This window comes from Bos grunniens, chromosome 25 (assembly GCF_055505025.1).
Source record: "Bos grunniens cultivar Pamir isolate PY7600 chromosome 25, Bosgru_T2T1.0, whole genome shotgun sequence".
Taxonomy (NCBI): Eukaryota; Metazoa; Chordata; class Mammalia; order Artiodactyla; family Bovidae; genus Bos; species Bos grunniens.
The window spans coordinates 1,041,111-1,069,064 of record NC_141189.1 but is presented as its reverse complement, the minus strand read 5'-3'; the positions used below and the strand labels follow the sequence as shown (position 1 = coordinate 1,069,064).

The 27,954-nt window shown below is 61.9% G+C and overlaps 2 protein-coding genes across 29 annotated transcripts in view; one reads left to right on the top strand and one right to left on the bottom strand.

Moving 5' to 3' along the window:
* The window catches only part of CHLSN (cholesin), a 70,814-nt gene that overhangs the window by 37,896 nt on the left and 4,964 nt on the right, over positions 1 to 27,954 (top strand). For 13 of the 26 annotated variants that reach the window (XM_086376897.1, XM_086376896.1, XM_086376894.1 and 10 more), the window contains one exon: positions 27,718 to 27,884. In XM_086376897.1, coding sequence (XP_086233023.1) covers positions 27,718 to 27,884 — 167 coding nt within the window. Of the gene's footprint in view, positions 1 to 12,890; positions 13,281 to 20,490; positions 20,570 to 21,170; positions 21,441 to 27,717; positions 27,885 to 27,954 lie in introns of those variants that run through there. The other 13 variants (XM_086376912.1, XM_086376908.1, XM_086376914.1 and 10 more) reach the window with 8 other exon arrangements.
* On the bottom strand, positions 56 to 12,667 carry GPR146 (G protein-coupled receptor 146). Of its 3 annotated transcripts, none has more exons than XM_086376878.1 (2): positions 12,583 to 12,667; positions 56 to 4,050 (listed from the first exon to the last, which is right to left on the bottom strand). In XM_086376878.1, the coding sequence occupies exon 2, from the start codon at positions 4,042 to 4,044 to the stop codon at positions 3,049 to 3,051; it is 996 nt and encodes a 331-aa protein (XP_086233004.1). In that variant the 5' UTR covers positions 4,045 to 4,050; positions 12,583 to 12,667; the 3' UTR covers positions 56 to 3,048. The 3 variants fall into 3 exon arrangements, with proteins under 3 accessions (XP_086233004.1, XP_086233005.1, XP_086233003.1); XM_086376879.1 differs by lacking the exon at positions 12,583 to 12,667 and adding an exon at positions 10,927 to 11,047; XM_086376877.1 differs by lacking the exon at positions 12,583 to 12,667 and adding an exon at positions 7,417 to 9,035.

Below are 27,954 nucleotides of genomic sequence, written 5' to 3'. Positions count from 1 at the left end.
TGCTGTTTAGCTGACATGTGACACACCCCAAGAAACACACATTAGAATCCAGAAATTGGCTAATAAGTATCAAGTAATTTAATCTTCAAACGTGTGGGTTTTCTTCCCCAGTTTCTAAGACACACCTGCAGTAAATTCAAGCCATCTGGGCAGATGTAACGGGTTAGAAATGAGAAGGCCCCCACATTTCCCAACTGATTTTAATTTCAAGAACTTGTAATTTAGCACCTTAATGACTTATTCCTGGTTTGTCCTTTGTCAGGTCCTTTTTATAAAGAAACAAATGTTTGAGTTTTTTAATTAAAAAATTATTTAAGTCTTGGCTGCGCTGGGCCTTCGCTGCTGCACACAGGTTTGTTCCTAGTGTTGGTGAGCAGGGCCACTCCCTGGTTGCAGTGCACGGGCCCCTCACGTGGGGCCTTCCCTTGTCGCTGAGCACGGGCTGCAGGCGCACAGGCTTCAGCAGGCGCAGCACGAGGCTCGGGAATCCCGGCTCGCCGGTCGCAGAGCAGGCGCTCAGTAGTTGTGGCCGCGGACTCGGGCTCCGCAGCACGTGCGATCGTCCCGACCAGGGATCGAACCCATGTCTCCTGCATTGCCAGGAGGATTCCTACCCACTGTGCTACCAGCGAAGTCCTGACTTCTTGATAACATTTGCCACAATTAGTAAAAGACCCAGTTTCTTACATTAAGTTTTATAACCTTCATGAAATAAACCCAAGGTTAAATTCACCTTTGGGGATCCTGAGTAATGAAGCATGGCAAGGTAGGTGTTTGTCTGTTGACAAAAATAATATCATTAAAACCACATTCAGGGACTTCCTGGTGGTCCAGTGGTTAAGACTCTGTGTTTCCAATGCAGGGGCTGTGGGTTTAATCCCTGGTCGGGAACTAAGATCCCACATGCCACACAGTCAAAATATATACATACTAACAGCAGTCAAAATATATACATACTAACAGAGTTGTGTTTTTTTGTTTTTGGTTTTTGCTTTTTAAAAGGACAGAGTGCAGGGTCTACCTTGACATTTTCCAAATAGCTCCTCATTCTCTTCTAAATGCCTCAAGTCTATGTACGGCCATACAACCCGGAACCTGCCTGATCTCATTGAAATGGTTCAAAATTCATTCAACTTTTTTAGCAACTGTGGCAGGAGTACTAGGAATCAAACATACTCGGGCAGCAGGAAGTGACCGAAGTTCAGCACGAGATCGTCAAGCCAGCGTCCATGGAAGTAGACTGTTGTGGTGCCAGTGGCTGAGGCGGAGGTGGGCTTGCTCCTTGATCGGGGGCAGAGGGGGGTCAGGACGCAGCAGCAGCAGTGGCGGGGTCTGCACCTGAGCCCCCGGCTCACCCTCTGTCATCAGTAGAGGTGGACGCGGGACAGAAACCTGTGGCTGCTACCGTATGACACCCTTCCCCCAGAGGTCCCCAGAGACCAGCCAGCTTTCAAGCAAAGCCACTGAGAAAGCGAAATAAAAAGTGATTTTAGGCCCCCTGCGCTGTGGGGAGCCAGCTGGGCTGGGGGTGGGGCAGTGGACAGAGAGCTGCGCCCTGGGCTCCCCTCCTCCAAGGAGCCCCTGGTGCGGGGGAGAGCCGCTTCTCTCTACTGGCTCCGGGACCCTGAGGAGGGCACCCATCACCCCTCAGCACGGCTGCTGCTGTCTTGGGATCCCTATGGGGGGACATGCTGGGGGAGCGGGGGGCATCCGCCTGAGGCCCTGGGAATTTGAGGAGAGCTCCCACCAGGCCCTGGGGCCCTGGAGCAGCTGGTGGGCATCTGTGCTCGTCACTGCCAGGAGGGCCCAGAGACCACCGATTCCTGCTGCTCCGTCCCCCAAGGCTTACTGCAGCCCCAGAGTCCAGCGTGTCTGTAGTTCTGTACGGGCCATCAGCCTGGAGGGAAGTCAGTCTGCAGGTAGAAAAGCACGCACCTGACTCTTGGCTTGACTTCCCAAGAGACTGGGGCCACGTGGGGCCGTTCCCCCAACAGACATCGCCGAGAAGAGCAGCTTGGCCCTGGGGCAGCTGGCGGTCAGTGAGCACACCTCGAGTGTTTACGGCAGCAGCCGGGCGGGGGCGGCGCCCAGCATCGTGTATGTCTTTTGTCTGAAAGACGTCCTATAGGGACTGCAGCCTTCAGAAACAGACCTTTGCTTTTAGGGCGTTTAGGGTTCACAACAGGGTTGGGGTGAGGGGCTGTGATTTCTTTGTGAAGACATGGGGAGTGGAAAGGGAGGCGCCCCGGCGTCCCTAACAGCTGACACTGACAGAAGGCGGGGTGTGGGAGAGGGCGAAGGGTGGCGGGTGGGCTCTGCAGCCCCGTGAGCCTTCCTGCCCAGATCCGTGTTTCCTGTGGGCAGGCCCGTCGGCTTTGGGGTTAGAAATCCTAAGAGCATTTTCCTCCCTTCGCCTTATTGACACTCAACTTTTGTGCACACTTTCGGGAGTCATTCAGGACAGACCCTCACTGGACCAGCGCCAGCAGGGGCACACCTGGCGGCCGCAGACGCCCCATCCGGCCCCTCCCGCCATGCCTGCGTGTCCCCGGAAGCCTGCAGCCCTGTTTTGCCCCGTGGCCGCGAGGCTCGCCACCTGAGTGGGTTTGCGTTTCCTTCATTTTAATACCTTCTGACTTTCCTATCAAACGTCTCCTCATAAACAGAAGGGGGGAGGGCTAGTATTTTAACAGTACAAAGTTATAAATACTGGTGTTAGGTTTTCATTACTTTGTTTGAGGCCGAGGGGAAGCAGGCTGTTGCGGGCGCGGACCTGAAAGGTGGGTGCGGGAGGCAAGCACACCCAAGGGCGGCCGGGCACCAAGGACACGGCTCATCCTCACACTGGGCCCCTGGGGAACTCCAAGGGGCTGCATCCGTTTCTGCCTCGTCTCCAGGGGCAAGGGAGCAGGGGCTGGAGTCAGCATCGTCGCCTGGATGCCTGACCTGGGAGGAGGGAGCAAGCCTCGGGCACCGGACTGGTCACTGCGCGTTGTGCTTCCGGCCAGTGCGGCTCGCCCCACCCCGGCGGTGCCCGTGGAGCAGCGTCTATGCCGTCACCGGCTGCGCCCCTGCTTGGTCTGGGGAGCAGTTCTGGTGCCCACGGCGCAGCTTCTTCACCAGCCGCCGCAGCTTGCCAGGGAAGTTCCTGTCGATGTGGCGGTACAGAAGCGGCACCACGGCGCTGCTGGTGAAGGCCAGGAGCCTGCACAGGCCCTTGGCGAGGAGCAGCGTCCCCACGTGCTGCCCGGCCAGTGGCTTCCCCCGCGCCGCCAGGACCGTGCGCCCCAGGAGCATCAGGTAATGGGGCGTCCAGAGCCCGAACTGCGTGCACGTGGTGGCCACCAGCAGCCTGTGCGCCGAGGGGTCCGGGCGGCCCGCGTCCCGGTCGAGCGGCGTGTCCTCCTTGCGGACCCGCACCAGGAGCGCGAGCGCATAGAGTGCGGCCAGGCCAGGCACCAGGTAGCCGACGAGCAGCATGATGGCGTCGGCCGCCGCCGCGTCCCGCATCCGCGAGCACTCCACCAGCCGCGCGGCCACGTGGCTGCAGATGTGGAAGAGCAGGGAGGAGAAGCCGGCGAGCAGGGCGCCGCCCCAGACGAAGCCGCACACGTGCCGGGTGTTGTAGACGCTGGACATGTAGGTGCGCGGCAGCGCGCGCTCGATGTAGCAGTCCAGGCCCAGCAGGGCCGTGGAGTACAGCGTCACTAGCGCCGCCACGTTGAACAGCACCAGCAGCGAGACGTGCACCTCGCTGCCCAGGTCCCAGGCGGCTCCGCCAGCTGCGCCAGGGCCCAGCAGGTGCGCAGGCGCCAGGGCGCAGAGCAGCAGCCCGGCCGCCGCCATGTTGGCAAAGTAGACGTCGGGCATGGTCATGCTGCCTGGGTCGTGCAGGTTGGCCAGCAGCAGAAGCGCGTTGTAGCCCAGGCCGAGGGGGACGCCGCCCAGCAGGTAGAGCAGCGACAGCGCGGACAGCGCTCTCTGGACGTGCAGGCAGGGCAGCGGGTCCTCGCCGTCCGTGCCGTTGAGCGGGCAGCTCCACATGGCGGGCTGTGGGAAGAGCAGTGCGTGAGTCCTTGGCGACCACAGCCCGTCCCCCGGCCCCGAGGCCGGCGGAAACGGGGCTGTGCGTGTTTTCTGCGGCCGAAGGCGTCATTGCTGGAAGCTGTGAGGGCTTTAAAAGCCTCGCGCCTCCTTGACCCTGTTTGCCGGGAAACCCACAGCCCTGGAACCATAAGGCGCCTGCTGCCACCTTGTGGCGCCTGGGCCACGTGAGAAAGGCCTGTAGAGGAGAGCTGGGGGCCTGGGGGTGGACCCAAGGCCTGGCCCGGCGGCCCCCCTCGCGGGAACCTCAGCCTTCCTGAGGCTGCGGCAGCCCTGCTGGGCGCATCCTTCCTTACCTGCACTGACTGCGGAATCCTATGACACCGCCCTCCACCCCACCGCCGTCTGTGCCCAGCAACCCGCCTCCCTCGCGCCGCCTGGGCAGCGCTGGTGTGCCGTGCCAGGGCACTGGGACACCTGTCCTGAAGACCAGCTGCCGCTGGAGCCCTGGGAGGGGCCGGAGGTGGTGGGAGGTGGTGTGCACGTGCGCCTGGCGTCCTTCCGGTCCTCTGCCTCCCGGCCTGGCAGGGTCGGGGCAGGCGGGCGCTAAGGTCTGGGTGGGCCTTGGCGGGTGGAGGCGTCTTGGTGGTGAGGGAAGGACAGACTCTTGAGAAACGCGAGTCCCGTGGGGGGGAACTCTCCACGCCATGTGTCCTGAGCTCACTGGGCCTCCTGGTCTCAGAGCGAGGCCAGCAACCCTCTGGGGCAGACCTTGGCCTCCCAGGTCCAGGGGCGAGGGAGGCCCCACCTGCCCTTAAGTGGCCAGGCCCCAATCCCGCGGGAGCGAGCCTAGCGTGGGGGGCACAGGGGGAATGACATGTGACCTCCCCAGGTGATTGTTTGCCAGCCATCGAGACGGAGCAGGCACCCGCCTACAGGGTGTATGCCTGCGACTCCCCCCACCTCCCCCCGCCAGACTCGAAGGGGTCAGGCAGGAGCCTCGAGGGGCGGGGGCGTCTGTATCTTAACGAGCCACTGAGGCAGCGGCCGAAGGCGGGGGACAGGACTGCTGAGCACCGGCTGCCTGCCGGCTTCATCACCTCCAGGGAGGGCGTCTACTCTCAGCCGCCGCAGGGACTCGGGTCCCTCTCCGACCTGGGGTCCAGGGTGTGGGAAGGAGCCCCAGGCAGGGCCGGGCCTGAGGGGTCCTCGGAGCCCTTGTCCATCCTCTTCTAGCCGATCCGCTGCCCATTTCCCTCCTGAAGGCCAGCGGGCTCCTGCGCGCTGAGCAGAGGCCTGGGCAGTGCTGGGCCGGGACGCTGGTCCACAGAGCATCCTGTCGGTGCCTGACCAGCCCGAGACCCAGCCCCCGCGCGGCCGCCTCGCCCGGCTCCCGCCCCGGGCCTCAGTCCCTCCGCTTCTGCCGGCTGTCCCCACTCTCTCCGGTACTGTTTGCCGGCGCGGTGTGCTCCTCCGCGAGGCGTGGGTGCGCACGCGCCGCCGCCTGGTTCTCGTGGTGCCCGTCCTCTGCAGGCAGCAGCTGCGCCTCCTGTTTACAGCCAGTTCGGAGCCTTGAGAGTTGTGTCGGGAAGGGCCGGCACACGGGAAGGGCACCCTGCCCACGGGCTCCCCGGAGGCCCGACAGGGGGGTCTCCTGGTGCGTCTGCTCCTCGTGGGGGTCTCCATACACTGGAGGGCAGGTTCGGCCAGGGTAGGCTGAGGACGGAAGGGTGGCCCTCTGCGATGTCGGGTGGGCAGTGGAAAGGGCCCCACGGGCTCCTGGGCCGAGGGAAGCGGGGGACGTGCTGGCAGGGGCCCTGCCCCGCTGGAGACTTGCGCAGTCCTTGGGAGGCGGTCACGCGGAGCAAATCAGCTCAGAACTTTTTTCAAGAGCTCAGGTGCTTAAATGGCCAGCTTGGTTGACCCGAGAGGGGCTGTGCGTGTCTCAGCGGTCAGCGCTGAGTTTAGATTAAAAACCCACCCGAGCTGCTGTGTCCTGGCAGCTCATACACACAGAATTTGGAAACCCTGCCCACAAACTAGACAGCTCTGTGTGCGTCCTGTCGGCCTCCGCGGCGAGGACACGGCTGAGTTCAGATGCAGCTCACGCACTAAAGGTGGCGGTTTCCTTGCTTTCAGCCTGTCTTAGCTTTTTGTCCCCGTGTTCTTCCCAGAGGCCCCTCGCCTCTAGGTGTCACGCCTGGGGGTGCGGGTGAGAAGGGCAGGAGGCAGACTGCCGACGTGGAGGGGACGAGGCACTGAGATGCTTGCTGGGGTGTGTGGCGCCCATGGGCTCTTGGGAACCCGGAGCAGCAGCTGCGCCCAGCACCCCCAGACTTGCCGTCAGCAGCGGTCACTTTGGGACGGTCTGCCCATCCCGGCTGTGGGGCAGCTGGTCAAAGCGCGAGGCCTCTAGCTGGTGTCCCTGCATGTCCGGGTCCCTGTGCTGCCCCTGTGGATCCCCACCCCCACTTCCCTTTGTGCTCTGGCTCTGCGAGTGCAGGAGTCTGGGAACAGGCTCCCCTCCCACTAGGCCCCGTGAGGAGGGGGCCTGAGAACAAAGGTGGCCCCACCCTCCACACTGGCTTAGGCTGGGCTGGGCTGGGCTGTCTTTCCAGTTACCAGCTCTGTTCACTTCCTTCCTGAGAAAGGGGAAGTTGGATGGTGGCCAGAGACCAGGATTCCAGGCAGGGCCCTCTGTGGTCCTGGCCCTCCCAGGGGCGGGAGGCAAGGCCAGGTGGGCCCTCAGTGGCTGGGCCCTGCCCCCTGGCACCACGGGCCCTCACTGTCCCTGCGTAGCAGGGCTGACGACACCGCCTGTGGCTGCCCGTCACCCGCTGCAGCTCTGACCGGTGTCGTCAGTAGGGCCCCAGGGGCAGGAGGGGCCAGGGGCCCAGTGGCCTTGTCCATTCTGGTCCTGTCACCCTGCCCTGGGGCCGTCCTGATGACACCAGAGCTGCGCACTGCCGCACGCGGGCCTCCTGGCTCCCCGCCTGCCCTCTAATGCACCCCGCCTGCCTCTCCCACCAGCACCCCTGCCCACTGCCCACCCACTGGACACGCACCTCTGCAGACCTGCCTGCAGGCGCCCCGGCCGGCGTGGCCGCCTTCCTGCCATGCTTGGTGGAGCCTCCCGGACCTCTGGGCCCTCCTCCACGCCTCCCTACAGCAGCACCCACCAGGTGCTGTCCAGGGCCTCATCATCCGACAGGGCGTCGGGGGGCCTTGACCTCCCGCCCACCCTCAGCCCTGCCTCTGCCCGGCCAGGTCCGCGCCTCCCCCCAGGCCTTCTGTCCCCCTCTGCCCGGCCCAGGGAACATACAGGTGTGCGCGTCTGGCTGAAGACATATCCCCTCACTCTCGGACCCTCACCTGTGGGCACCCCTCTTCTGTGGCGGGCGTGCCCAGCCAGGCCTGCAACCAGCCTTTGTCCACGGAGCAGGGGCGCGCCTGGCACGTGCAGGCCTGTGGCCGTGGTCTTGCAGCAATGCCAGCAGCAGGACTGCCCAGCCCTGACGTCGTGTGGCCTGGGGTGGGAGGGCTGGTGGGCTCCAGCATCCTGGCTTGCTCCTTGGTCGTTGAGGTAGTCCGGCGGTCACCACATCCGGTCTCTCCCAAGGGGATTAACTTGACCTGAAGGTGATTTGCACCCCCCACTCTTTGAGAGTTCTGTCTGTTCTCTCTGATCATGCTCCTGGGGCAGTGGCCCTGCCTGGCCCCGGGTGACTGCCACGCGGCCAACTTCCGGATGGTCCTGTTCCAGGGAGTGGAGATGTCTTCACAGCCTCGCGCCAGGGTGGTTCCTGCCTAGGGCCAGCAGTGGACTGAAGAGGGGAGCACGGCCAGCCTGGCAGAGCAGAGGGTGCCCCGCCCGGGGAGGGCACCTGACTCCCAGGTGGACCCTGACGTGAGTGCAGGCTAGCGGCACTGCTGTGGCATCGGGGAGGGGCCCCTGCTCCGCTCTGGACTTAACCAGGAGCTCCCGAGACGCGACATGTCCTCCGTGGTGCCTGCATGGGCGCCGGCCACGCTGACCCAAGCCGGCACGCTGGGCAGACAGGGCCGTGCAGCACACGGCCTGGAGAGGGGTCTGGCGGGCGGCTGGGCCACGGGGCAGATGAGCCGACGGGCCAGCCTCTGCTCGGTGCCCGGGACTCTGAGCTGGGTGCTAGGGCGGCAGTGAGGCAGCCCCCGCCCCCTCAACCCCCCGCGCGTTGGTGATGGGGACAGGGGACACGGTGGGGGCTGGTGGCAGGCCCCAGGGAGGGGGTGGCATGCAGGCTGGGTGCCCGTGGGGGATATTGGGCCACGGGGCGCGTGTCTAAGCCCCGCTGCACTGAGGGCCGCCTGCTCTTACGCTCTTGTCCTCTGGGGAAGCAGCTCGATCGTGTCCCCTGGCCCGACTCAGACCTCCCCTTGGGAGGGGCGCACGCTGCCTGGTGAGGGCTCCCATCCGCGGGCCGCGGACTGAGGACCAGCCTCCCCGGGCGCCCTGCCCACAGCTGCCTGGCTTGGGTCCCCGGTCAGGCTGTCGGGAGGACGGAGTGAGGGGGTGAGCGTCCCTCCCTGGTGCTGGGCATGGAACGGCGGGTCCTCGCCTCCCACACATTTGTGCTGCTGTGCTGCCTCCCTCAGACTCTGCCAGCTGCCGTGTGGGGAGAGGAGACGGGGGAGGGAGGGCAGAGTGCGTGAGCAGGCCCAGGCCAAGGGCAGATTCTCACGGGGATGGGGGGCGGGGGGTCCTGCCACAGCTCAGCAGCCCCAGGCCCCCAAGGCTGCTGTAGGAACAGACAGCGAGTCTCTGGAGCTGCGCTTGCTGAGCTGGGCTCCCAGCCCCTCGGGGTCCGGGCAGGTCCTCCCTGATGGCGCCCTGCTTACAGGCGCCCTGTCTTTCATTCCTTGCCGGCAAGGACCGCACGCCTGGGTTAGCTGCTGGAAGTATTTTGAGGCCAGATGTCAGCATCTTTTCTCCTTGGGCCTTTTTAAAAAAAAAAAAGCCTAGAACTGCATAAACTAACCCTTCAAAAGTGAATGTCCACAGGCAATGAAAAGCCTTCCCCAAACGCAGGGTTACAGCCCTGTGATCTCCACGGAAAGAGGGGGGCCAGGAGCTCAGCAGAGCAATGGCGGGGGGGGGCCATGATGGGCAGGGGCTCCCCAGTGGCCCTGTGTGCACACAGCCTGCCCAACTGAAGCACCAGCTAACTCCCCTCCAAGGTCGCTGACCTCATCCCACTGCACCCCGTCTGTTCCCGCCTGCCCAGAGCACCCCAAAGAGGGAGCTCTGTGACCGGTGTCCCGCAGCCTGTGAGATGGCCTCAAAGGCCTTTCCCCAAGGCAAACATGAGGACCCACCGGGCAGAAGGGCTGGCAGAGCCCAGACCGGGAGCTGGGCACAGGGCCCCGAGGCCACGGCAGTGTGTCCTGGTGGGCACCGGCCCGGCCTGCCTGCCTGACATCCTGGAGACCCACTGTATACTTTGCCTGGACTTCAACTGAGTGCTCTGGAGCCATCATAACGCTTTGAAAATGACTCCTGAGTGTTTATTTCCTTTTGCAATAATGGGCAGAGGCTCTAGCTACAATTAACATCCAGCTAGAGGAGCCAGACACTCCGGAAAAGCTGATATTTTCATCGGTTTTCAACGTAGAGCGCTTACGCATACTGATTGGTATCACAGACGCTGCGCCTTCCTGGGCTGCGATAAGCAACGGTTCATTATACACTTGGGGTGTCTTGGTTTTTGTAGCCTGTTGCTTTTTAAGGTTCTGAATTAGAGAGCAGTGAGCGTGAAGCAGGTGGCGTCTCCGGTTCTCCCGGGAAGAGAACGGGCTCACCCGCCGGTGGGGAAGGGCTGCGGGCAGGGGAGCAGCCGGCCGGGTCCTGGCCTGCCCGTGGCCCCAGGCTCTCCCTGGAAGGATTTGAGACCGTGTTCTCTGCTTGTGGAGCACTAGTTCCTTGGCTTTTTTCTCTTATTGTCCCCTGACTAATATTTTGAGGTTACCGCTCCTTCCAGTACTCTCGATCAGGGGAAAACAGACTAAGAACAGACCCGTCTCCGCTGGCACCCAGTCGGGCCCCTGCCCAGCCTGAAACTGGTGTGCTCTTACCTGGGGGAGCACTGGGAGCAGAGCCGCAGATCTTATCGCTGCCTGTGGTTCTTTCCAAGGGAGGAACCAGCAGTTATTTTTGCTCCTTACACTTGGTCTAATAGTAACAGTTGCTTCCTTGGCTCTAATTAAAACTGGGAAACTCCTGTGTGCTCTCTGCCCTCCCACCACGTGTGTGGGAGGAAGGAGACCCCTGTGGGACTGCACAGGACACCTGGCCCTTTGCACCCTGTCCTGCTGCTTACTCGTAGGGGGTTCTGTCCACAGGTCCCTGGGGGGTGGAGTAGGGACCTGAACTCTGCCCCTTGACAGCACTGTATTTTTAGCATCTCAAATTAGAGTGAAAATTCACTTTTTACGCCTTACACTGAGGCCCCCTGTTCTGCAGCACCTGTGAGACCCCACGGACACCTGCTGCCGCCCAAGCGCCAGAGAGGCTGCAGCCTGGAGAGAGCTGAGGAGGCGGCAGCCCCACCCCCAGGACTCGGCCTGGTGGGCAGCAAGTTGTTTGCTGAGGTTCCCAGATGACATCCCAGGGCCTGGAGGGTGTGGCTGCCGCCTCCCCAAGGAGCGCCTTCCTCTCAGGCCCTGGAAAGTGGCTGGCCCCTCGTCCCACCTGGAGTCACGCATGCGTATTTGCTGGCAGGGACCTTGGAGGTTTGTCCCTCTTTCACTATATAATAGGTTTAAGCATTATAATAGGTTTAGGGCTAGTGATGCTAAAGCTGAAACTCCAGTACTTTGGCCACCTCATGTGAAGAGTTGACTCACTGGAAAAGACTGATGCCGGGAGGGATTGGGGGCAGGAGGAGAAGGGGACGACAGAGGATGAGATGGCTGGATGGCACCACCGACTCGATGGACGTGAGTCTGAGTGAATCCGGGAGCTGGTGATGGACTGAGCGACTGAACTGACTGCGGGCTCTCCTGACGGCTCAGCGGTAAAGAACCTGCCTGTCAAGGCAGGAGATGCAGGTTTGATCCCTGGGTTGAGAAGGTCTCCTGGAGAAGGAAATGGATACCCACTCCAGGATTCTTGCCTGGGAAACCCCATGGACAGAGGGAGCCTGGCAGGTTGTAGCCAGGGGGTCGCGAAGAGTGGGATACGACTTGGTGACTAAACACTGATAAGCAGTTCTACGTCCTAGCCTAAAACCCCACCACTCATACCCAATGGACATACGTGCCTTTCTCCCGTCACCCACCTGCCAGGGGCTTCTGAGTTCCATGGGCCCCAAGTCAATGCAGGACTAATGCTGGGCTCGTCTCTCCTCTGGGTGTTTCTGTGCCCCCCACGGCGGCAGGACAGCAGTGGTCAAGGGCAGGGCCTGGCCCCAGCTTCCTGTCCATGACTCGGCACAGTATGCGTGCACCAAATGGGAGCTATGATGTTTAAAAGCCTGTTATCTCTAGAGGCTTTCTTCATTTAGCAAGATAGCAGAGGTTCCAGTTTGGAGCGCCAGACCCGGCAGGCCAGGGAGCCTGTGGCTGTCCCCAGGGCATAGTTATTGCCAGGGCCTCTGTCTCCTCTCAGTGGCGACCGGTGCCCCAGTGAAGACCCAGCTGAAACGGCAGAGTGTCTGGTCCCCCTTATGTGTGAGCAGCCCAGAAGCGTGGTCAGTTATTGTGTCCACACTCTGGCTTCTGCAGAGGCCTGGCCAGCAGGTGCTGGCCGCTTGGGGACTCGAGGCCAGCCTCACTAGGTGCCGCAGACACAGTGGGGAGGAGGGAGCCGCTGCTCTGCCAAGATTTGGAACTGGTTGTTGGCAGGTGGCCTGGGGCTGCCAAGCGAGTGTGCATCCAGCAATGAAGGGACAGCCCGTCAGGTCCCGACTCACCCTCTGTCCCCCCAAACCTTGGTTAGATGGCCGGGACCAGTGCCCCACTGAGAGAACCCAGCCACCGTGCTCCTGTCCTTAGCTTGGTGTTAGGTTTCTTGTCTCAGGTCAATGGGCGCTCTGAGGCTGGGGCACTGCCTTCTCAAGTTTTGAAGGAGCCTCCAGGCGCAGGGGTTTTTATCAAGTGTCCTAGGACACTTGATATCTCCATTTAAATGCTGTTCCAGAAATTCCCAAGATTTTGTAATCATAAAAAGGACGAAAGTTACAGCCACCGAGACCCAGAAGCAGGCGGTCAGCCCCCCGCAGGACATGTGAGGAGCCTGTGGTGCTGCCGAGCCGCCTACGCGGCTAGCGGCTCTCAGCGGCCCGGACAGGTGAATGACCGCAGGGCAGCGGCCCGGCCGGCCGGGCGCCGCGCGGCTGGAGGGCAGCCACGGGAGGGGACAGCGCCCGGGCGGGGCCGAGGGGACTCGGGAGTCGGAGCGGAGAACCAGCCCCCGGCCGCCGCGTCCCCGCGCCGCTCCCCGCGCGGGCCGAGCCCCCGAGTGTGCCCACCGCCCCCACCCCGAGTTCGGCGCCCACTCACCGGCTCGCTGGGCCGCGGGCCGCGCAGTCGCCGCGGGAGCGGGGAGCTCCGGGCTCCGGGAGGCGGCGGGGCTCACGGCGCGCACGCCGCGCGGGCCTGTGTACACACGTGACCGCGCCGCGCCCGCCCCGCCCCCGAGCCCGCCCCGGGCCCCGTTCTCGCCCCGGCTCCGCTCTGGCCCCGCCCCGCCCACCCCGGGCTCCACCCTGGCCCCGCCCCCGAACCCGCCCACCCCAGGCTCTGCTCTGGCTCTGCTCTGGCTCTGAACCCGCCCTGCCCCGGGCCCCGCCCGGAGTCCCCCCACCCCGACAGCCTCCCGGGCCGCCGAAGGTCCGGCGCGCTCTCGGCTGAGATCCGCAGGCGGGCCGGCTCGCTGAGTCAGACGCGCTCTAATCTGCAGGGGACAGACACCCCGCCCTCGAAGGTTGTAATCGGGGCCTGCCAGGCGCACCTGCTCCTCTGCCCCAAGTGTGTTTGCTGGCTCCACGCTCACCCCTTACTTCCTGGCTTGAGGAATTTCTTCATAAACAACTGGCCACAGGAAAACCATTTAAAGAGACAGTGCACTGTTTGCAGCCTAATTAATTCCGTAGCTGCTGCTCTAATTAGGTGTTGGAAAAGCGACAAGAACAAGGTCGTTTCCTCTGCTATAAGGCTTGTGCTGTAACTGCTCCTAGCAACGCGTTCTGGCTCCGGCGGTAAGAACATTGGTTTTGGACAACCCAGGTGTGCGGGTTGCAGCGCTAACGCAGGTTCTCTGTGGGACCAGGGGCTGACGGAGCAGGGAAATGAGCATCGCGGCTGAGGCTGGCCCAGGGTGGCGTCAGGGTCCTGCCTGCCGGGCTCAGGCCCCCTCCTCAGATTACCCGGCTTCACAGGACAGCTTCCTGACCACGGATCAGAGAGGGAAGCTGGGGGTCAGCTAGGGGACCAGATCGCCTCTCCCTCTGTCACAGCCGCTTGTAGAACCCTGGGGCCCCCACCCTCCCCTTGGCCCTGTTGCCATTACAGTAACCTGCTTCTCACCCCAGCGCCGTCCTTGTGGCAGTGGGTCGCCAGCTGTGGAGGACCGGCGGCGCAGGTTTCTGTTCTGCGCCCTCAGAGCAGCCTTTCAAGGTGTATGAGCCACGTTTCACCAAGTCTGAAACTCCATCAGTGCTGCGTATACCAGAACTTTATGGACCATTACAAGGAAACAGTCTGATGCTGTCCATTGTAAGAAGCATGTTGATCTTAGAGTTGTTAAAGTGAGGAGCCATGCCTTACTGTGATGGAAGACAGTGCTCTCCTCTTTTTAAATCATACTGAGGCTCAGAACTTAGGCAGGGTGCCCAAGGTCACACAGCAGAGAAGAGCCAGAATTTGCAGCCAGGTGGTCTTTGCTTTCTTAGGCCTTTGGATCCTTCTAGCAATGCGATTAAGGAATGTTGTTACCTCCTTTTCTGAAAAGCCTTGGAGCCCAGAATTCCAAGCCAGAGACCCTAGGATGCCAGGGGTGCTCTGCACCTGGCAGAACTGTGATCCTAACTGGGGAGAGCAGGCCCTCTAAGCCTTGGGTCGCCCCACTGCCTTATCTGCAGAGAAAGACTTCCTTCCTCCACCACGCAGGCTCCTGGCCAGGGAGAATGGCAGAGTTTGTGCATGTCTGAAGATCTCTGACACGACATGATCTCCAGCCAGGCTCAGATCAGCGTTCTGTAGCTGGGAATATCAACGCGCTCCGTGGGGCTCAGCTCTGTGGCCTGCTGCCTGTTGCTCCTGGGGCTCAGGCACGCCTGGGCTGCTGCACCATCCTGGGGGCAGAGCTGCGGGAAGCTGGTCCTGCTCCCGGGGTTTCCAGCTACATATCTAGGGTTGACTTTTGAGAACCACGTGGAGTCGGCCTCCCCACTGTTTCTGGTGATGCCTGGGAGGAGCTGTCCTGTGCTCCTAGACCCCAGGCCTCTGCCATTGTAGCCTCACAGGCCGCACTTACAAGGCTGGTGCCCTGAGTGTGCGCCACACGGTGGATGAAGGGAGACTGCAGCCTGGCGCTCTGCTGTGGGATGGGAGGCGCAGCCGGCCCTCCCGCTTGTCCTGCAGCAGCAGTGACCATGGGGGGCTGCACACCGGGGGCTCCGGGCTGCTGGTCAGGGGCTTGAGGGCCACCTGATGCCAGGGCCACCCCCTCTGTTGAGGCAGGAGGGTCTTCCTTTTGAAGATGCACCTTTTCAGAAATGGCACACCGATGGGGAAGTGTGATTCTCTGTGACATGTGAGTCAAGGGCAAGGAGTGTGTAAGTTCACTGGTTAGTTCTGAGTGTGACTTATGGAAAGGTCACGTGTTTTGACATCTCTGTGGCTCTGTTGCTGTAATGTCTTGTTGCTCAGGCCTGGGTCATTGTAGTCGACTTCGATGAGGAAGCCGGGGCGGGGGAGCCTGGAGGGACTGGGGTAAACGTGAGTGAACGGCTGGGCCCGAGGAGTCTGTGTGGCCGTCCTGGGTCATCCCCCTGTCCGTGCAGCTGCCTCACTACTCCTGGTCTGCATGACCTGCCGCCACCCCCTCACCCAAGTCCAGTCCCATTCGGCCTCTGTCGGCACCTCTCTGTCCTCCTTGGAAGCAGATCTCCCCATTCCTAACACGGGAAGCGCCGAGGGTGGGCCCACGCTGCACCTCTCCCTCTGTCACAGCTGCTGTAGACCCCTGGATCCCCCACCCTCCCCTTGGCCCTGTTGCCATTACAGTAACCTGCTTCTCACCCCAGCGCCGTCCTTGTGGCAGTGGGTCGCCAGCCATGGGGAAGACCTGGGTGGGGAGACGAGCAGCTCTGACAGGTCAGTGCGCTGACCAGGCCCGGCCCCTGGGGGCCCCTGGCTGGCCCGAAGCAGGCGCTGAGCCGAGGCTCTGGGGGCGCCCAGGAGTCAGCAGCGGCTCCTGGCCCCTGCGCTCTGTCTGGCCTGAGGCTGATGGGCACCCTGCATGCCCAGCAGCCCTGGCATGGCCTTTGTGGCTTCTTAGGTCTGGAAGACACGGCCCCTCCCAGGAGCCCCAGGACCACCTAGTGGCGGCCGGGTGGGAGTGGGGGGCCTCTCTGGCTCTTAGGTGTTCCCGTCTGCGCGTCCAGAGGACCTTCCCCCGGTAGGTGGGCCCCCACAAGGACCCTGCTGGAGAGAGCCTGGCTTCCCGTGGGAAAGGCAGTCCTCCCCATGCCAGGATCCTGACTGAGGCCTTAGGGGACAGTGGGTGGGGGTCTTCGTTTTTGCCCCCTAGGACCTGTCGAAATGAAGGTGGTTGGGGGAGGGGAGCTGGCAGACTCCCCTGCACAGGAAAACTTGGGCTCAGGACTGAGGCTGGGTGCCGGGCATCTGTACAGGCTGGCTGCCCACGCATTGGCCCCACTCCTTCTGCCCAGGATGGACGGCCGTCCGTCACTGAGCTGCGCACTGGATTTCAGGATGCAAGGCAACGTACAAAGTCAGCTGTGTTTCTGTGCATTAGCCGTGAGCGCTCGGGGACTGACAGTGACCATGGCAGTGCAGCGCTGTTCCCACCCGCCCGGCGCTGGGCTGGTTTCCCTCTCCTTGGTCCAGTGGTAACGTTGGGGTTTTCCAGGGAGCCCTCCTTGGTGCCTGTTCCTCCTCATTCTCTTTCCTAACCCCACGTAAGCAGCTCTGCCTGCCATCATCCAGGAGGCCAGAGGGCCGCCAGCCTGGCTCTTGGGCCCAGGGGTAATGCCTCCTAGAGGGAGAGTGCCCCCTGGTGCTCTGGCAGGGTCTGAAGGGTGGGTGTGCATGCTTGGTGGGCAGCAGGGGGAGGTGACGGGGAAGGGTGCGGGCGCCTGTTGTGGCCCCTGGGAGCTTGGTAAGGATGGTGCCCCTAAGGTTGCCCCTAAGGCTTGGCAAGTGCCACTCTGGCAGGTTTAGAAATTTCCAAATGAATCTTTATTAGTGGTAAACAAAAAAGCAGTGACAGTGTGGTTTGATGGAGGGAGAGATATGTATCTGAATAGCGACCCAGAAGCTACCCTGTAGCAGCAACTTGATGTTTGACAGAGGTGCAAGAGTAAGTTAAAGGAGGAAAAAGGAGCTTCAGTGGAGAGTCCTGATGACAAATGGCGCTTCGGTAATAGGACATGCGGAGAGGAAGAGGTTCAGGCTCCTTGGGTCCTCCGTGTTGGCCGTCGTCCTGCCTGCAGCAGTAATAGGACATGCGGAGAGAAAGAGGTTCAGGCTCCTTGGGTCCTCCGTGTTGGCCGTCGTCCTGCCTGTAGACAGGCAGTTGTGTTTCTTCCTTTCCAGTCTGAGCGCCTTTGATGACTTCACTTCCTTGCTTTATCGCACAGGCTAGAACTTGCAGAGCTGTGTCGAATAGGGCCAGGAAGAATGGTCTCCTCACCCTGTTCCCAGCCTGCCAGGGGAGGGGGCCAGTCTGCGTGTTACTTGCCACGTCGAGGAAGCTCCCCTCGTTACTGGTTTTCTGAGAATGCACGTCAAGAGCGGGTTTCGCACTGTGTCATGTGCTTTCCCGTGTCAGTGGACACGGTCATGTGATCCGTCTTCTTTAGCTTTATAGATTGATTCTTGGATATTAAACCAGCCTGCATTCTCTGGAATAAGCCCCACTTGGTAACCGTGTATAATTCTTTTTATATTTTGCCGAATACAGTTTTTGCATTTGTATGTATGAGATTTTCATCTATATTTTTCTTTCCCTTTTTTTTTTTTGGTACTATTTTTGTCTGATTTGGTATCAAGGGAACATTGGCCTCATAGAGCAAATTGGGAAGTGGTTTCTTTGCTTCCATTTTCTGGAAGAGATTGTGTAATTGGTGTTGACGCTTCTTTAAATGTCTCATAGAATTCCAGGGACCCATCTGGGCTTGGACACAGGTTTCTGGAGTCAGGCCTGCCATCACTTGTCACTTTAGTGACGGCCAGGGCTAGTGGGCGGCTGCACAGAAGCCTCCAGAAGTACTTTGCTTCCTCCTCTCGCAGACTCTGCTCCCCTCCCCCTACCCCACCGGGGGCTGGGGCTCCCCTCACACCCACACTCACAGTTCCCACCCGCCACCTGCCTCCGCGCAGGCCTGTGGAAGCTTGTGGGCGTCCCGGTGGGTGTTCCAACCCCCCTATAGCATTTCCTGTGGATTCCACCGGGGCTTGGTTCTGGGAGGCAGTGAGGTGGCGTGCCCGGGAAATCGCAGTCAGGTCAGCCAGATGGTCTGCTTGGTGATGTCTGTGTCAGACGTGTTTATTCTTTCCTTAATGACTCAGAATGAGCCCCATGATCTTGGGGCACTGGCACCCTGGTTTTGAAAGCTTACTCTTACTGCCTCGAGGGAAGGGTTTGGTTGCACCTTCACGCTTCTAGAACTCCAGCCTGGCAGAGTTGTTCTGCCCCCGCTCCCCATGCCCCTAGCCATCCTGACTTTTCCTCTGCCTCCCGTGGGACCCTGTGCGCTACCCCTGCCAGGATATGGGCTTGCTGCACCCCTGGCCTGGGCCACCTCTCCCCCAAATATCCACACACTGTGCCCTCACCTCCGAGTCTTGAGTGTCACCTTCCTGACGCCGTTTTCCTTGACCTGTGTCCTCCTATAACTGCTTTAAATTACAGAACGAAGATAAACCCGCTCCCTGTCTGTTGCACCTAATTTTCCTTCTTAACGTTATAGCCTTCCAGTGCAGCCTCCCTGCAGCCAGGTGTCTTGGTTCAGGCCGTCACAGAATACCATAGGCTGGGTGGCTCAGAAATAGCAGGTTTATTTCTCACACTTCTGGAGGCTGGAGGTCCAAGATCAGGGCACTGGCGGGTTTGGCGTCTGGTGGGCTCTCGTCCCAGATCTCCTCGCTGTGTACTCACTCTTATGGCGGGGAGCGGGGAGGAGCTCCATGGGTCTCTCTCATGAGGGCACCCATCCCGTTCAGGAGGCCCCCACCCTCACCATCTGATCACCCCCCCAAAGGCCCCACCCCCTGGTGCCATCACGGGGGGTTGGGGTGGGTAGGAGTATAATACGGGGGTTCTAGGGGACTGGAGCTTGGTCTGAGGTAACAGGCATTTTCATCTGTTCTGGTCCCCACAGTAACCTTAGCACTTAGACTATCTGCTGTGAAGATGTTGCTTAACAAGTATTTGTGGAATGCTTCCAGGCCTGCGTGTACCCACGCTTCCTGACTGGGATCTGCTGGGCCAAGTTGGAGGGGTGGTTCGAGGGTAGACCCTCAGGGTAGACCCAGTGCTTCTGCCAGAGTCACACGGTAGGCAGGCCTCTCGGCCATGCCATCCCACTCCACCAGCTGGACCTGGTCCACACAGGCCCCTTTCTCTCAGGGTTCCTACAGTGAGCCCCGGGGTGGTGAGTGTTGCCACACCTGTGCTGTCTGATGCAGGCTCGGGGTGGGCAACCGGGGGCAGCTCGACCGGGAGCACCTGCTGGGGATGAGTTTCACCTGCTCTCTGCGAGGCCCTGCAGGGACCCTGGGCAGAGGAGGGCCTGCGAAGGGGCTGGACAGGGAGCAGGCAGACGTGGCCCACAGCACACCCTTGACCTGTGTGCACGTGGAGGTGACGGGGGGCGCGAGATGAGGGGTGGGCACAGAGCTCCTCCTAGACCGCACGTCCCCGGGGGCAGTGTCCTCGGTGGCCTCGGCCAGCTCCTCCTCCCCACCCCAGGCCAGCTCTCTGCTCTTCCCGTTCTGTTCTCGTCTTTTCCCAGTCTCCCACGGTGGCCCATTCGCATCACCAGGACAAGCCCATGGGAGGAGGAGACCAGATCAGGGGTTCTCGGGTCAGAGGACTGACACAGGAAGTGCAGAAGACCCCAAATGGAGTCCATTCCACGAAATCGGAGATCGTGAAAACTGGTGGTTTACATTTCCAAGCCTCAGTTTCCTTCTCCGTAAAGCGAGAGTACCGATGCACGCATCCAGGGATTGAACAGGATCACAGAGGTGAGACCTCCTAACACCGAGGCGAGACCTCCTAACACCAAGGCTGGGCTAGCGGCAAGCCCAGTCCTCTGTTCTGCTCCCCCGACCCAGCTCTGGCCCAGCCCTCTGTGATCCTGCCCCCACCGGCACCACCGAGCCCGCCTGTGTGTGGACCCGCCTTGGGTGGTGAGGAAACGGCCCAGAGGAAGAGCACAGAAAACGCAGTCTTGGCTCTGGACCTTGGAGATCCTTATCAGGCCGGGAAGCTGGGATACCTACGCCCAAAGCGGGAAGCCCACACCCGCCAGCGCACAGCGAGGGAAATGAAGAAAGGCTGCCAGCACCCTCAGCAGCCAGGGCCAGCGTGTCCTCAGGCCAGGGGGTCCCCGAGCAGCCCCTGGACCCAGCCCCGCCTCCAGAGCGCACGCGGGCAACTAGGAAGGCTGGCCTGCGGTGTTGTCTCGGGGGCAGGGTTCCTGCATGCATCGACTCTGCAAGCCTCCACTGAGCACCTGCTTTTTGTCAGTCCCGGTGGTGGGCAGACACATCCCCACCCCCGGGCAGCTCACAGTGTGGGGGTCGAGACATTGATCAGAGGACTCCAGGGTGAGTTCAGTGGGTGAGGCAAGAAGGCCTCCCTGAAGTTGGGGGCTGAAGTGGCGCTCCAGTCCGCGGGCAGGACCCAGCCTGTGGTCGGCGCGCGTGCGTCCGAGGTGACTGCACCGCGTGGTCTACCTGCTCCCCTGTGCGCCCCGCCAGGGGGCCGGGCCCCTGTGCACTGAGGGGAGCTGGCCTCTAGACTGTTGCTCCGGGCCTGTGGCCCTCGGCCTCGCCAGCCGGTGTAGACCGGCCCCGCCCGCCCGCGGCCCCGCCCACGCGCCCCGCCGCGCTTGCGTCACCGCCCACGCGCCAGCAGCCCCGCCTTCGCGCCCCGCCGCGCCTGCGTCACCGCCCAGCCGGCTGGATCTGGTTCCAGCCGAGCCCGGCCGGCCTGACATGCGCAGTGCGCGGGCGCTGCGGCGGCCAGGAGGCGCCGCGCTCTCGGCTACACTTGGCGGCCGGGGAGCCGGAGGTCAGTGCTCGGGGCCGGGAGGGGGCCGTGGGGGGTTCGGGGGCTCGTCCCGCGGGGCGGGGGCGGCGCCCTGCGGACCGCGGACTCGGGGCGGAGGCCCAGCCGGCCTGGGCGCGCTCGTCGCGGAGCGGGCCCGGGCCCTGAGCTGCGCCTCGGCCCGTACCCCTGCCGCCGAGGCCTAGGGCCCGCTGCCCCCGCGCGAGTTCCGGGACCCCGCGCGTCTTCTCGCTCTGCCGGCAGGCGGCGTCTGCACCGCGCCCCCCGGGCTGTCCCCTCGTGGGGCCCCGCACTCGGGCCTCCGTAGCCGGAGGCCTCCGTGGCCCCGCGAGGCCCGCCCCCGCAGCGTTAAATGTCAGGGCCTGGGGGCGGAACCCGCCGGAGCATTTACCGCTTTGCTTGCGAAATCGCTTGGGTATGAGTAACTGGTTACTTGGCTCTGTGACGTTTTTTTAATTCATTGTTACACTCAAGAATTCTTGGAAAGTGAGAAAAAAAGCCAGCCAGTAGTTCCCTAGTGTTTTGAAGTGATGGGGGAAATTACATTTAACAAGCGAAGTGATGAGGTAGTAACGTGCTTTCTTTTGTCTTTTTCCCCGAACAGTCCTCATTCTGGTGCCTGGAGGGCCACCGGGCCCCCCAGAGGCCCGGGTGGAGGGGTCCGCACTCGGCCCTGGTCGTGCAGGCTTCTCTCCGAAGGGCCCGGGGCTCGGGAGCCGCTGAGGAGGACTGTCCAGAGCCTGCTGGGTCGCCGCGGGGCGAAAACGTGATCGAAGATCCTGTGCAGAAACGTGGGGCTTTGCTTTGAGGGAAGCAGTGTCGCAGTGGGAACCTGGTGCTCGGGCCCACCTTGACTGCGCGGGCAAGAGGTCTTGTACGCATTTCTTAAAATGAGTCTGGTTTTCCTTTAAACGACAAGATCAGGGCTGCCAAACTAGGAACAACTTGGCCGATTTTTCGGGAGTAGCTGGGAATGACGCTTGACGTTTCACCCAGCTCTACCGGTGCTGATTGTTCTGCCGGAACAGTGTTTCCAGGTTAAACGCAAAATGCAGCCTGAACCCCTCGCGGGCCTCACGTCTACAAAGATGAAAGGGCAGCAGACTCTGTAGGGCCGAGGCGGGCGGAGCCGTGGCCAGCGGAGCGCAGCGGCTTCTTTGAACACTGGCAGTGGAGCCCCGGTGACCTTTGGCTTCCGATAGCTGGGATGGCCCACGTTAGTTAGGCTGTTGACTGAGCAGAGGGCAGCGGGGCTGCAAGCCTGTGTGGGCCTCCCAGTAGTGAAGGTTTCAGGGAGGGTTGTACATTACCCTCGTTCCTAAAAGCCGAGGAAGGCCCACGGGGCAATGCACTGCATGGACATCAAAGCTCCTGCAGAGGACGGCTGATGCCGGCGTGCTCCCTGGATATGGGTGAGATCAGCCTAGAAGCCTGGCCGAGATTCTGGGAAGCGATGACGTTTGGGGGTTCATGAGGATGCCTGCCCCCTGTAGCTGGGAGGGGCTGTGGGGGAGGAAGGGGGGCAGGCAGCCTCTCCTGTCCTTAAAAAGCCCTGAAGCCTGGGTGAGGAGCCAGGTTTCCCCCGTGAGTCAGTGGACGCAGGCGGCTCCTGCTAAACCCTGTGAGAGGACTCGCTGGCCCAGCTCACCGGGGAGCCCGTGGCCTCTGGAGGCGGAGTTGCCCCCAGACTTGGAGCTGACGATGGGGCCTCGCCTCAGCCCTGCCTGGGAGGGCTGGGGGTCTTCCCGACACTGCGTGTTGTGTGCTCTGCGGCACCTCTGCCGAATCCCCGGGGACCATGTGGGCCTGCACGCAGCGCCCTGGGGGGCAGGTGCTGGGTGCAGCAGGTGACCCGTGTCCAGGCCCTGGGCCTCGCGGGGTGGTGCTGCCTGCCTATGTGCCTGCCAGCGGGCATGCTGCTCACTGCCCCCACTGGCTGACCGGTGGGGGGAGGGGGGACTTGTTTGCATTTTCGTTGCACTTGGCTCTCCTGTGACAAGTCCCGGAGGGCTCCCCCATCCCCCACGGCTCCTCCCCAGCGTGGGGGGCGGGGGGTCCTGCCTCCCAGCCCTCCCCCAAAGCTCTAGCCTGGCTTTGCTCCCTTGTCCATTCACGGGCAGGAGCAGATGGACGGCCTTTGGAAAGGTAGAGTGAGTGAAGTAGCATTTGCAGCATTTTAGGATTTTCTGTTTCCGGAAATCGAATCTGATCTTTATAAACAGGGTTTCCGTCTCAGGGGGTTCATACCAGGCCTCCCCTTGGACACGGGTTGGGGTTCACAGTCTGTTCTGGCTGGGACACCACCACCACCACCCCACTCCTGGCCAGAGGAAACCAGAAGGTGGTCCCAGCACAGCCTTGGGAGGTCCCTCCCCCCACCGCCGCCCCACCCCCAGCTCATGCAGGCTGAAGCTCTGGGGGCCTTGAAAGGACTTGTCCGGCTGGTCACCGGCTCCCTGGCTTCGGCACCCTGGTCTGTGTATCCTGTGTCTTCTGGCTTTTCTCGTGCATGTGGACATAAACGTTCATTTTAATTTTGGGGTCACAAGAGAAGCAGAATGAAAGTTAAGTCTGTGATCCCTGGTGCCCCCAGCCCGCTGAGTGTGCCTCCAGGCTCAGAGCCTTGGTTCCGAAGCTGGTCTCTGACAAGGGCCAGTGTCTCCCACCCAGGTGGAGAGCAGGTCCTGCTTTCGGCGAAGGCCGCAGGGTTTGAAAAGTTTAATGTGAAAGACCCTCCCCAGAGCCCTGGCTTGTCTGGGAGGGCCGTCAGTCCATGGCTATGTTGAGACCCCCGAAACCCTCCCCTGTTCCTCTAACTGAGGAGCTGGTCTTGTGCAGGATTTGTGTGTGTGTGTAAAGAGGATCTGATGTGTTTGTCTTACTGTCCGAGCCCTGTGCAGAAGAGGCTGGAAGGGCAGGGGTGGGCTTGGGAAGGGGACACCCTTCCTAGGGAGAGCCCAGGGCCCTGTGAGGTGTCAGAGCTGCAGACTTGGGCTGGGCCTGGCGGGGTCTGAGTGCGGGCTCCGTCTCGCCGGTTCGGGGCTGACTGGGTCTTAGCGTTTCCTTCCACTGTACATGTTGCCAGTCGATGAGAGCGGCCCCGGGGTAGGGGGCTGCGGGGCGGGGGGCAGGGACGTCTCACTGTGTCCCCTCATGTTCCTGCGCCGGATGGGTTGATGACGCAGGGAGGCCGTGTGCTGTAATCTGGTCTGGTTCCCTCCTCTGAAGGCCCTGCAGCGTCCGGATGGAGGGCCCAGCTCCGAGGGCCGCCCAGCCGGGGCAGCCGCTGTCCCTGTCCTCCAGGAGCTCACTTGGTCCGGCCGTGCGCTCCTCGAGGCCAGAGCCCGCGTCTGCTTCCCGCCAGCACCAGCGCCTCTGCAGGGCCAGGACCCACGGCAGCCCTGCGTCCTGTGCTTCCTAAAGTTGTTTGGAATTGTTTTAACCAGGGCACTGCAAATAAAAGAAGGGCAAACAGCACTTTCTGAATCAGCAAAGGTCACTCAGCATCATGCTTTGGGGGAATGAGCCCGTAAAGAACCCAACGGTTTGTACCAGCATTTTGTATTTTTAGGGGTAACTGAAATATCTGTATCTCCCGTGTTTCTGCTGTGAGTGTGTAGGGAGGCTGGGTGGAGGGCTCGTGGCGTTTGTTGCCGTGCAGGTTTTATAATTTCAAAATACAAAGTTTTATTAAAGTACCGTAGGAAACACTCTTTCTTGTTCTTTATTTTCGGAAAAGGAAAGTAATTGGCTACTGCGAGTAGCGCTCGGTCGCTCAGTCGTGTCTGACTTGGTGAGGCCCCGCGGACTGTGGCCCACCGGGCTCCTCTGTCCCCGGGATTTCCCAGGCAAGGACACAAGTGGGTTACCATTTCCTCCTCTACATTGCGAGTTACCCTTTTGAGTTTTAATAATTGCAGTAACGCATCTGGTGAAAGTTCAGTTCTCAGAGTGGAGCAGTGTCCCCTGGGAGCTGCAGACAGGGACCGGGCTTCCTGCCCGGGATGCCCGGCTTCAGACCGGAAGGAAGAGTGGGCTGTATGGCCTGGGGAGGCCCCCGGCCTGCAGCCCTGAGCTCTGCGAGAGGAGGCAGGGCTCCTGGCCTTGGCGATTGTTGGACAGAGAGAGACCTGTGGTTGAGGAGCACTCTGGGCTCTGAGCAGTTCTGGAGAGTTGTGCCCTTTGGGGTGCTGTCCGGCCTGTGGGCAGACAGCCGAGCAGAGGACTGGACTCTGCCGCCCACACACACAAACACACCAGGGTCACTGTGACTGTGACCCCAGCCTTCACACCGGGGCGAGGTCTCGCCTTACAGCTCAGACCTGGTTCACGCTCATATGTTACTGACAAGGACTTTTAACACACCTTTCCAGTTTACTGATTGTGTGGGGTTGGTTGAGAGGTTTCATCCAGACACAGCATGTGGGTTATGGGCTGGTGGGTGGGGGTGCTGCCTTGCAGCTGGCCGGCCCCCACCCCAGCCTCCCCTGCCCCTATATCAGTGGTCAGCCAGGAGCAGCCCCCTTCCCCCCGAAATCCCACTTGGGGGGCATGTCCTGCTGGCCCAGCCGAGTCCAGGCACCTGCGGGTGCTGGCGGGGCAGGGGAGCTGGACCCCTGGGCTGTGCTGTTTACAGCACGAGGCTTCTGGGGCCCATGTGGGTGATGGGCACTGCCGTCCCCCGACCGGGTCGGCCCACCCCAGGGCCCCCCAGCTCCTGAGAGTTGCTGGAGAGATCTCACCCCCACTCCCAGTGGGGCCACAGCCCCACCGTGAGGCCTGGGGGGTGGCTTGAGACCAGAGGCGGGCCCAGGCAGCTTGGGATCTCTTGAGAGTCTAAGGAAGAAGAGCCCGCCAGGCCCGTGCCAATCCGAAGCCATGGTGTAACCCATCAGCATGACATGGTGAGGGCCCACAGCACAACCCCCACTCAGGCCTTCCCAGCTGACCCTTGCTTGGCCCCTCTTCAGACCCGGGACCCTCAGGGTGGAGAGGCAGACTCCCTACCCCCTTCCCAAACATCAGCGCCTCTGGACGAGAGCCGACAGAGGGTCCAGGCTCCGGTGGGAACCCCTGTGTGTGGTCTGGGAGGCTGAGGTGGTCCAGGCACCCCACATGGTGGGACCTGAGAGGCCCCAGGGAGCTACACTGACTGGCTATCTCCACATGCACACGGAACTCTGGAAAGCCTCCCCTGAGCGTGGCACGGGATCAGGGTGCAGGAGGGCCACAGAGAAGGGACCCTGACCCAGCTAGCAGACCCCTCTGCCCTCCTGGATCTGTGCTGGGCCTGCCAGCCTCCTTGTGGCTGAAGACTCTGCTCCCCGAGGTGGAGGGAAGGGAAGAATGGCTGGAAGAAGCCTATTTGTAACCAGGACCCTTGGCCACCTGAGTGTGGGCAGCGTGCCAGCCTTCCGTGTGTACTGATGGAGGAGCAGTTGGACCCTTCAGGCCCCCCACTGCCCCGGCCTCCCAGGAGTGCCTGGGTCCATGTCCCGCCCTCCCAGATCCATGCTGGCTCACATCCTGCTGCTGCTCTGCAGTGGGGGCCAAGTCCCCTGCCAGCCTCCTTCCTGCGCCCTCCATAGGGACAGCGGCACCTCGGGCCATCATGGGGCCCACGGGGCTCCCCACGAGCCCTCGGGGATGGGCACCCAGCTCCATTCCTGCCAGGTCTCTGATGAGGGCGTCTCCTCTGGCCTGGGGGCAGCAGCCAGCACCCCGTGAGATCAGATGGGTGGCCGGGGCCCCCATGTCCTAGGAGACCTCCTCCTGTCCCTTCCCTGACCTGCCCGACCTGCTGGCCTCCCTCGGGGCTGAGTGTTGGCCCGTCCCCAGGACCTTCCCCGGGACTTGGGGCTCAGTGGCCAGTGTGATGCCCCCTATGTGGCTCAGAGGGGCCAGGCTTCCTGTGTCCTTCAGTGTGGGCTTCTCCATGAGCCTGGGGGTATCTCCTAGACCCCAGCCTGCTGCACTTTGGATCTGTGACAGCATAGATGGGCCTGGAGCCCATAGTGCTGGAATAAATCTCTGTGATTTCACACACGTGGGATCTGCGACACAAGCAGGCAAGCAGGAGGATGCAGAGGGCAGGGTGGTGGCTACAGACTGGGGAGGCAGGGGTAGGGTGGGGCGGTAGGAGGGTCAATCCCAGGGGGCAGATGGAAGCCAGAGGGCCAGTGGTGAGTGCTTCCCAGGCGGCGCTAGTGGTAAAGAACCAACCTGCCAATGCATGAGTCCCTGGGTCGGGAAGATCTCCTGGAGGAGGGCATGGCAGACCACTCCATTGCTCTTGCCCAAGAATCCCATGGACAGAGGAGCCTGGCCGCGTATACAGGCCATAGGGTTGCAGAGTCAAGACACTACTGAAGCAACTTAGGGTCCTCAGAAGCAGGAACTCACATAGTGTTACAAGCCAGTGTTACTCCAGCAAAGAACGTGCTGTTGTAAAAATCTGATTTTATTCCGTCAGCAGGAATCTGGCCGTGACTGGTGTTGGTGTTTTAGGCACGGATGTGATTCTTAAAGCGCGCACGCGCCCTGGGGCAGCCAGGTCGGGGCCCTGCTGTCCTGTCCTCCGGCTGTTCTGGAACCTGCCCCCACCCCAGGGAAGGCGCCTCCTGTGCCGGTGGGCGGCGTGTCTCACGTCAGGGCTGCCGGGAGTTACAGGGTGCAGCCCTGAAGCTCCACACAGGCGGGTAAACCCCAGCTGATTCCAGGAGAAGGCGGGAGCAGCTGGGGAGAGCATCTCTCTTGTTTTAGAAGATTCCGGAAGGAGCGGGTGTGGCGTGGGAGCAGAAAGGGTGTCAGGGGTTGGCATCTAGGAGGACCCTGCCTGCCAGAGGCCCCACTGCGCCTCACTTTCTGGGGTGCAGGCTCTAAACATGGGGGTGTGCGGAGGCAGCGCCCAGGGCTCCGAGCCTGCACCCCACTGAAGTCGCCGAGTCAGCTTCCGGGGAGGTCCGGCAGTGCGGGGTGGGGCGGGTTGCATCACAGCCCTGGCGCCCCCGCCCCTCCTGCTGTCCTCAGGCCTGGGGGCGGTCCTTGCAGGCACGTGCAGCTCCCCCAGGTCCGGGGCAAAGGGGCCTTGGGGGTCCCAGATGCTGTGCTGCCCCCTCCGGACGCCCTCACGGCGGTTCCTGCGCTTTTAGGGGTCCGCGTCCCCGTCCCCAGAGGAGCAGAGGGTCCTGGAGAGGAAGCTGAAGAAGGAGCGGAAGAAAGAAGCACGGAGGCGGCTGCGGGAGGCGGGCATCGCTGCGGCTCCAAGCCCAGCAGTCAAGCGCTCAGGGGCCGCTCTGGCCCTGGAGTACCTGTGCAGGTGAGTGGGGTCGGGGCGCTGGGCCTGCATCTCATCAAGAAAACGAGGTCAAGCGAGCACCGGACAAGAT

Excerpts from the sequence above, each read along its gene's own strand:
- GPR146 (XM_086376877.1), bottom strand. The coding sequence starts at position 7,734 with ATGATCAGAGAGAACAGACAGAACTCTCAAAGAGTGGGGGGTGCAAAT. Across the intron at positions 4,051-7,416 it reads CAGAAGAGGGGTGCCCACAG|CCCGCCATGTGGAGCTGCCC; the intron begins GTGAGGGTCCGA and ends CTCTTCCCACAG.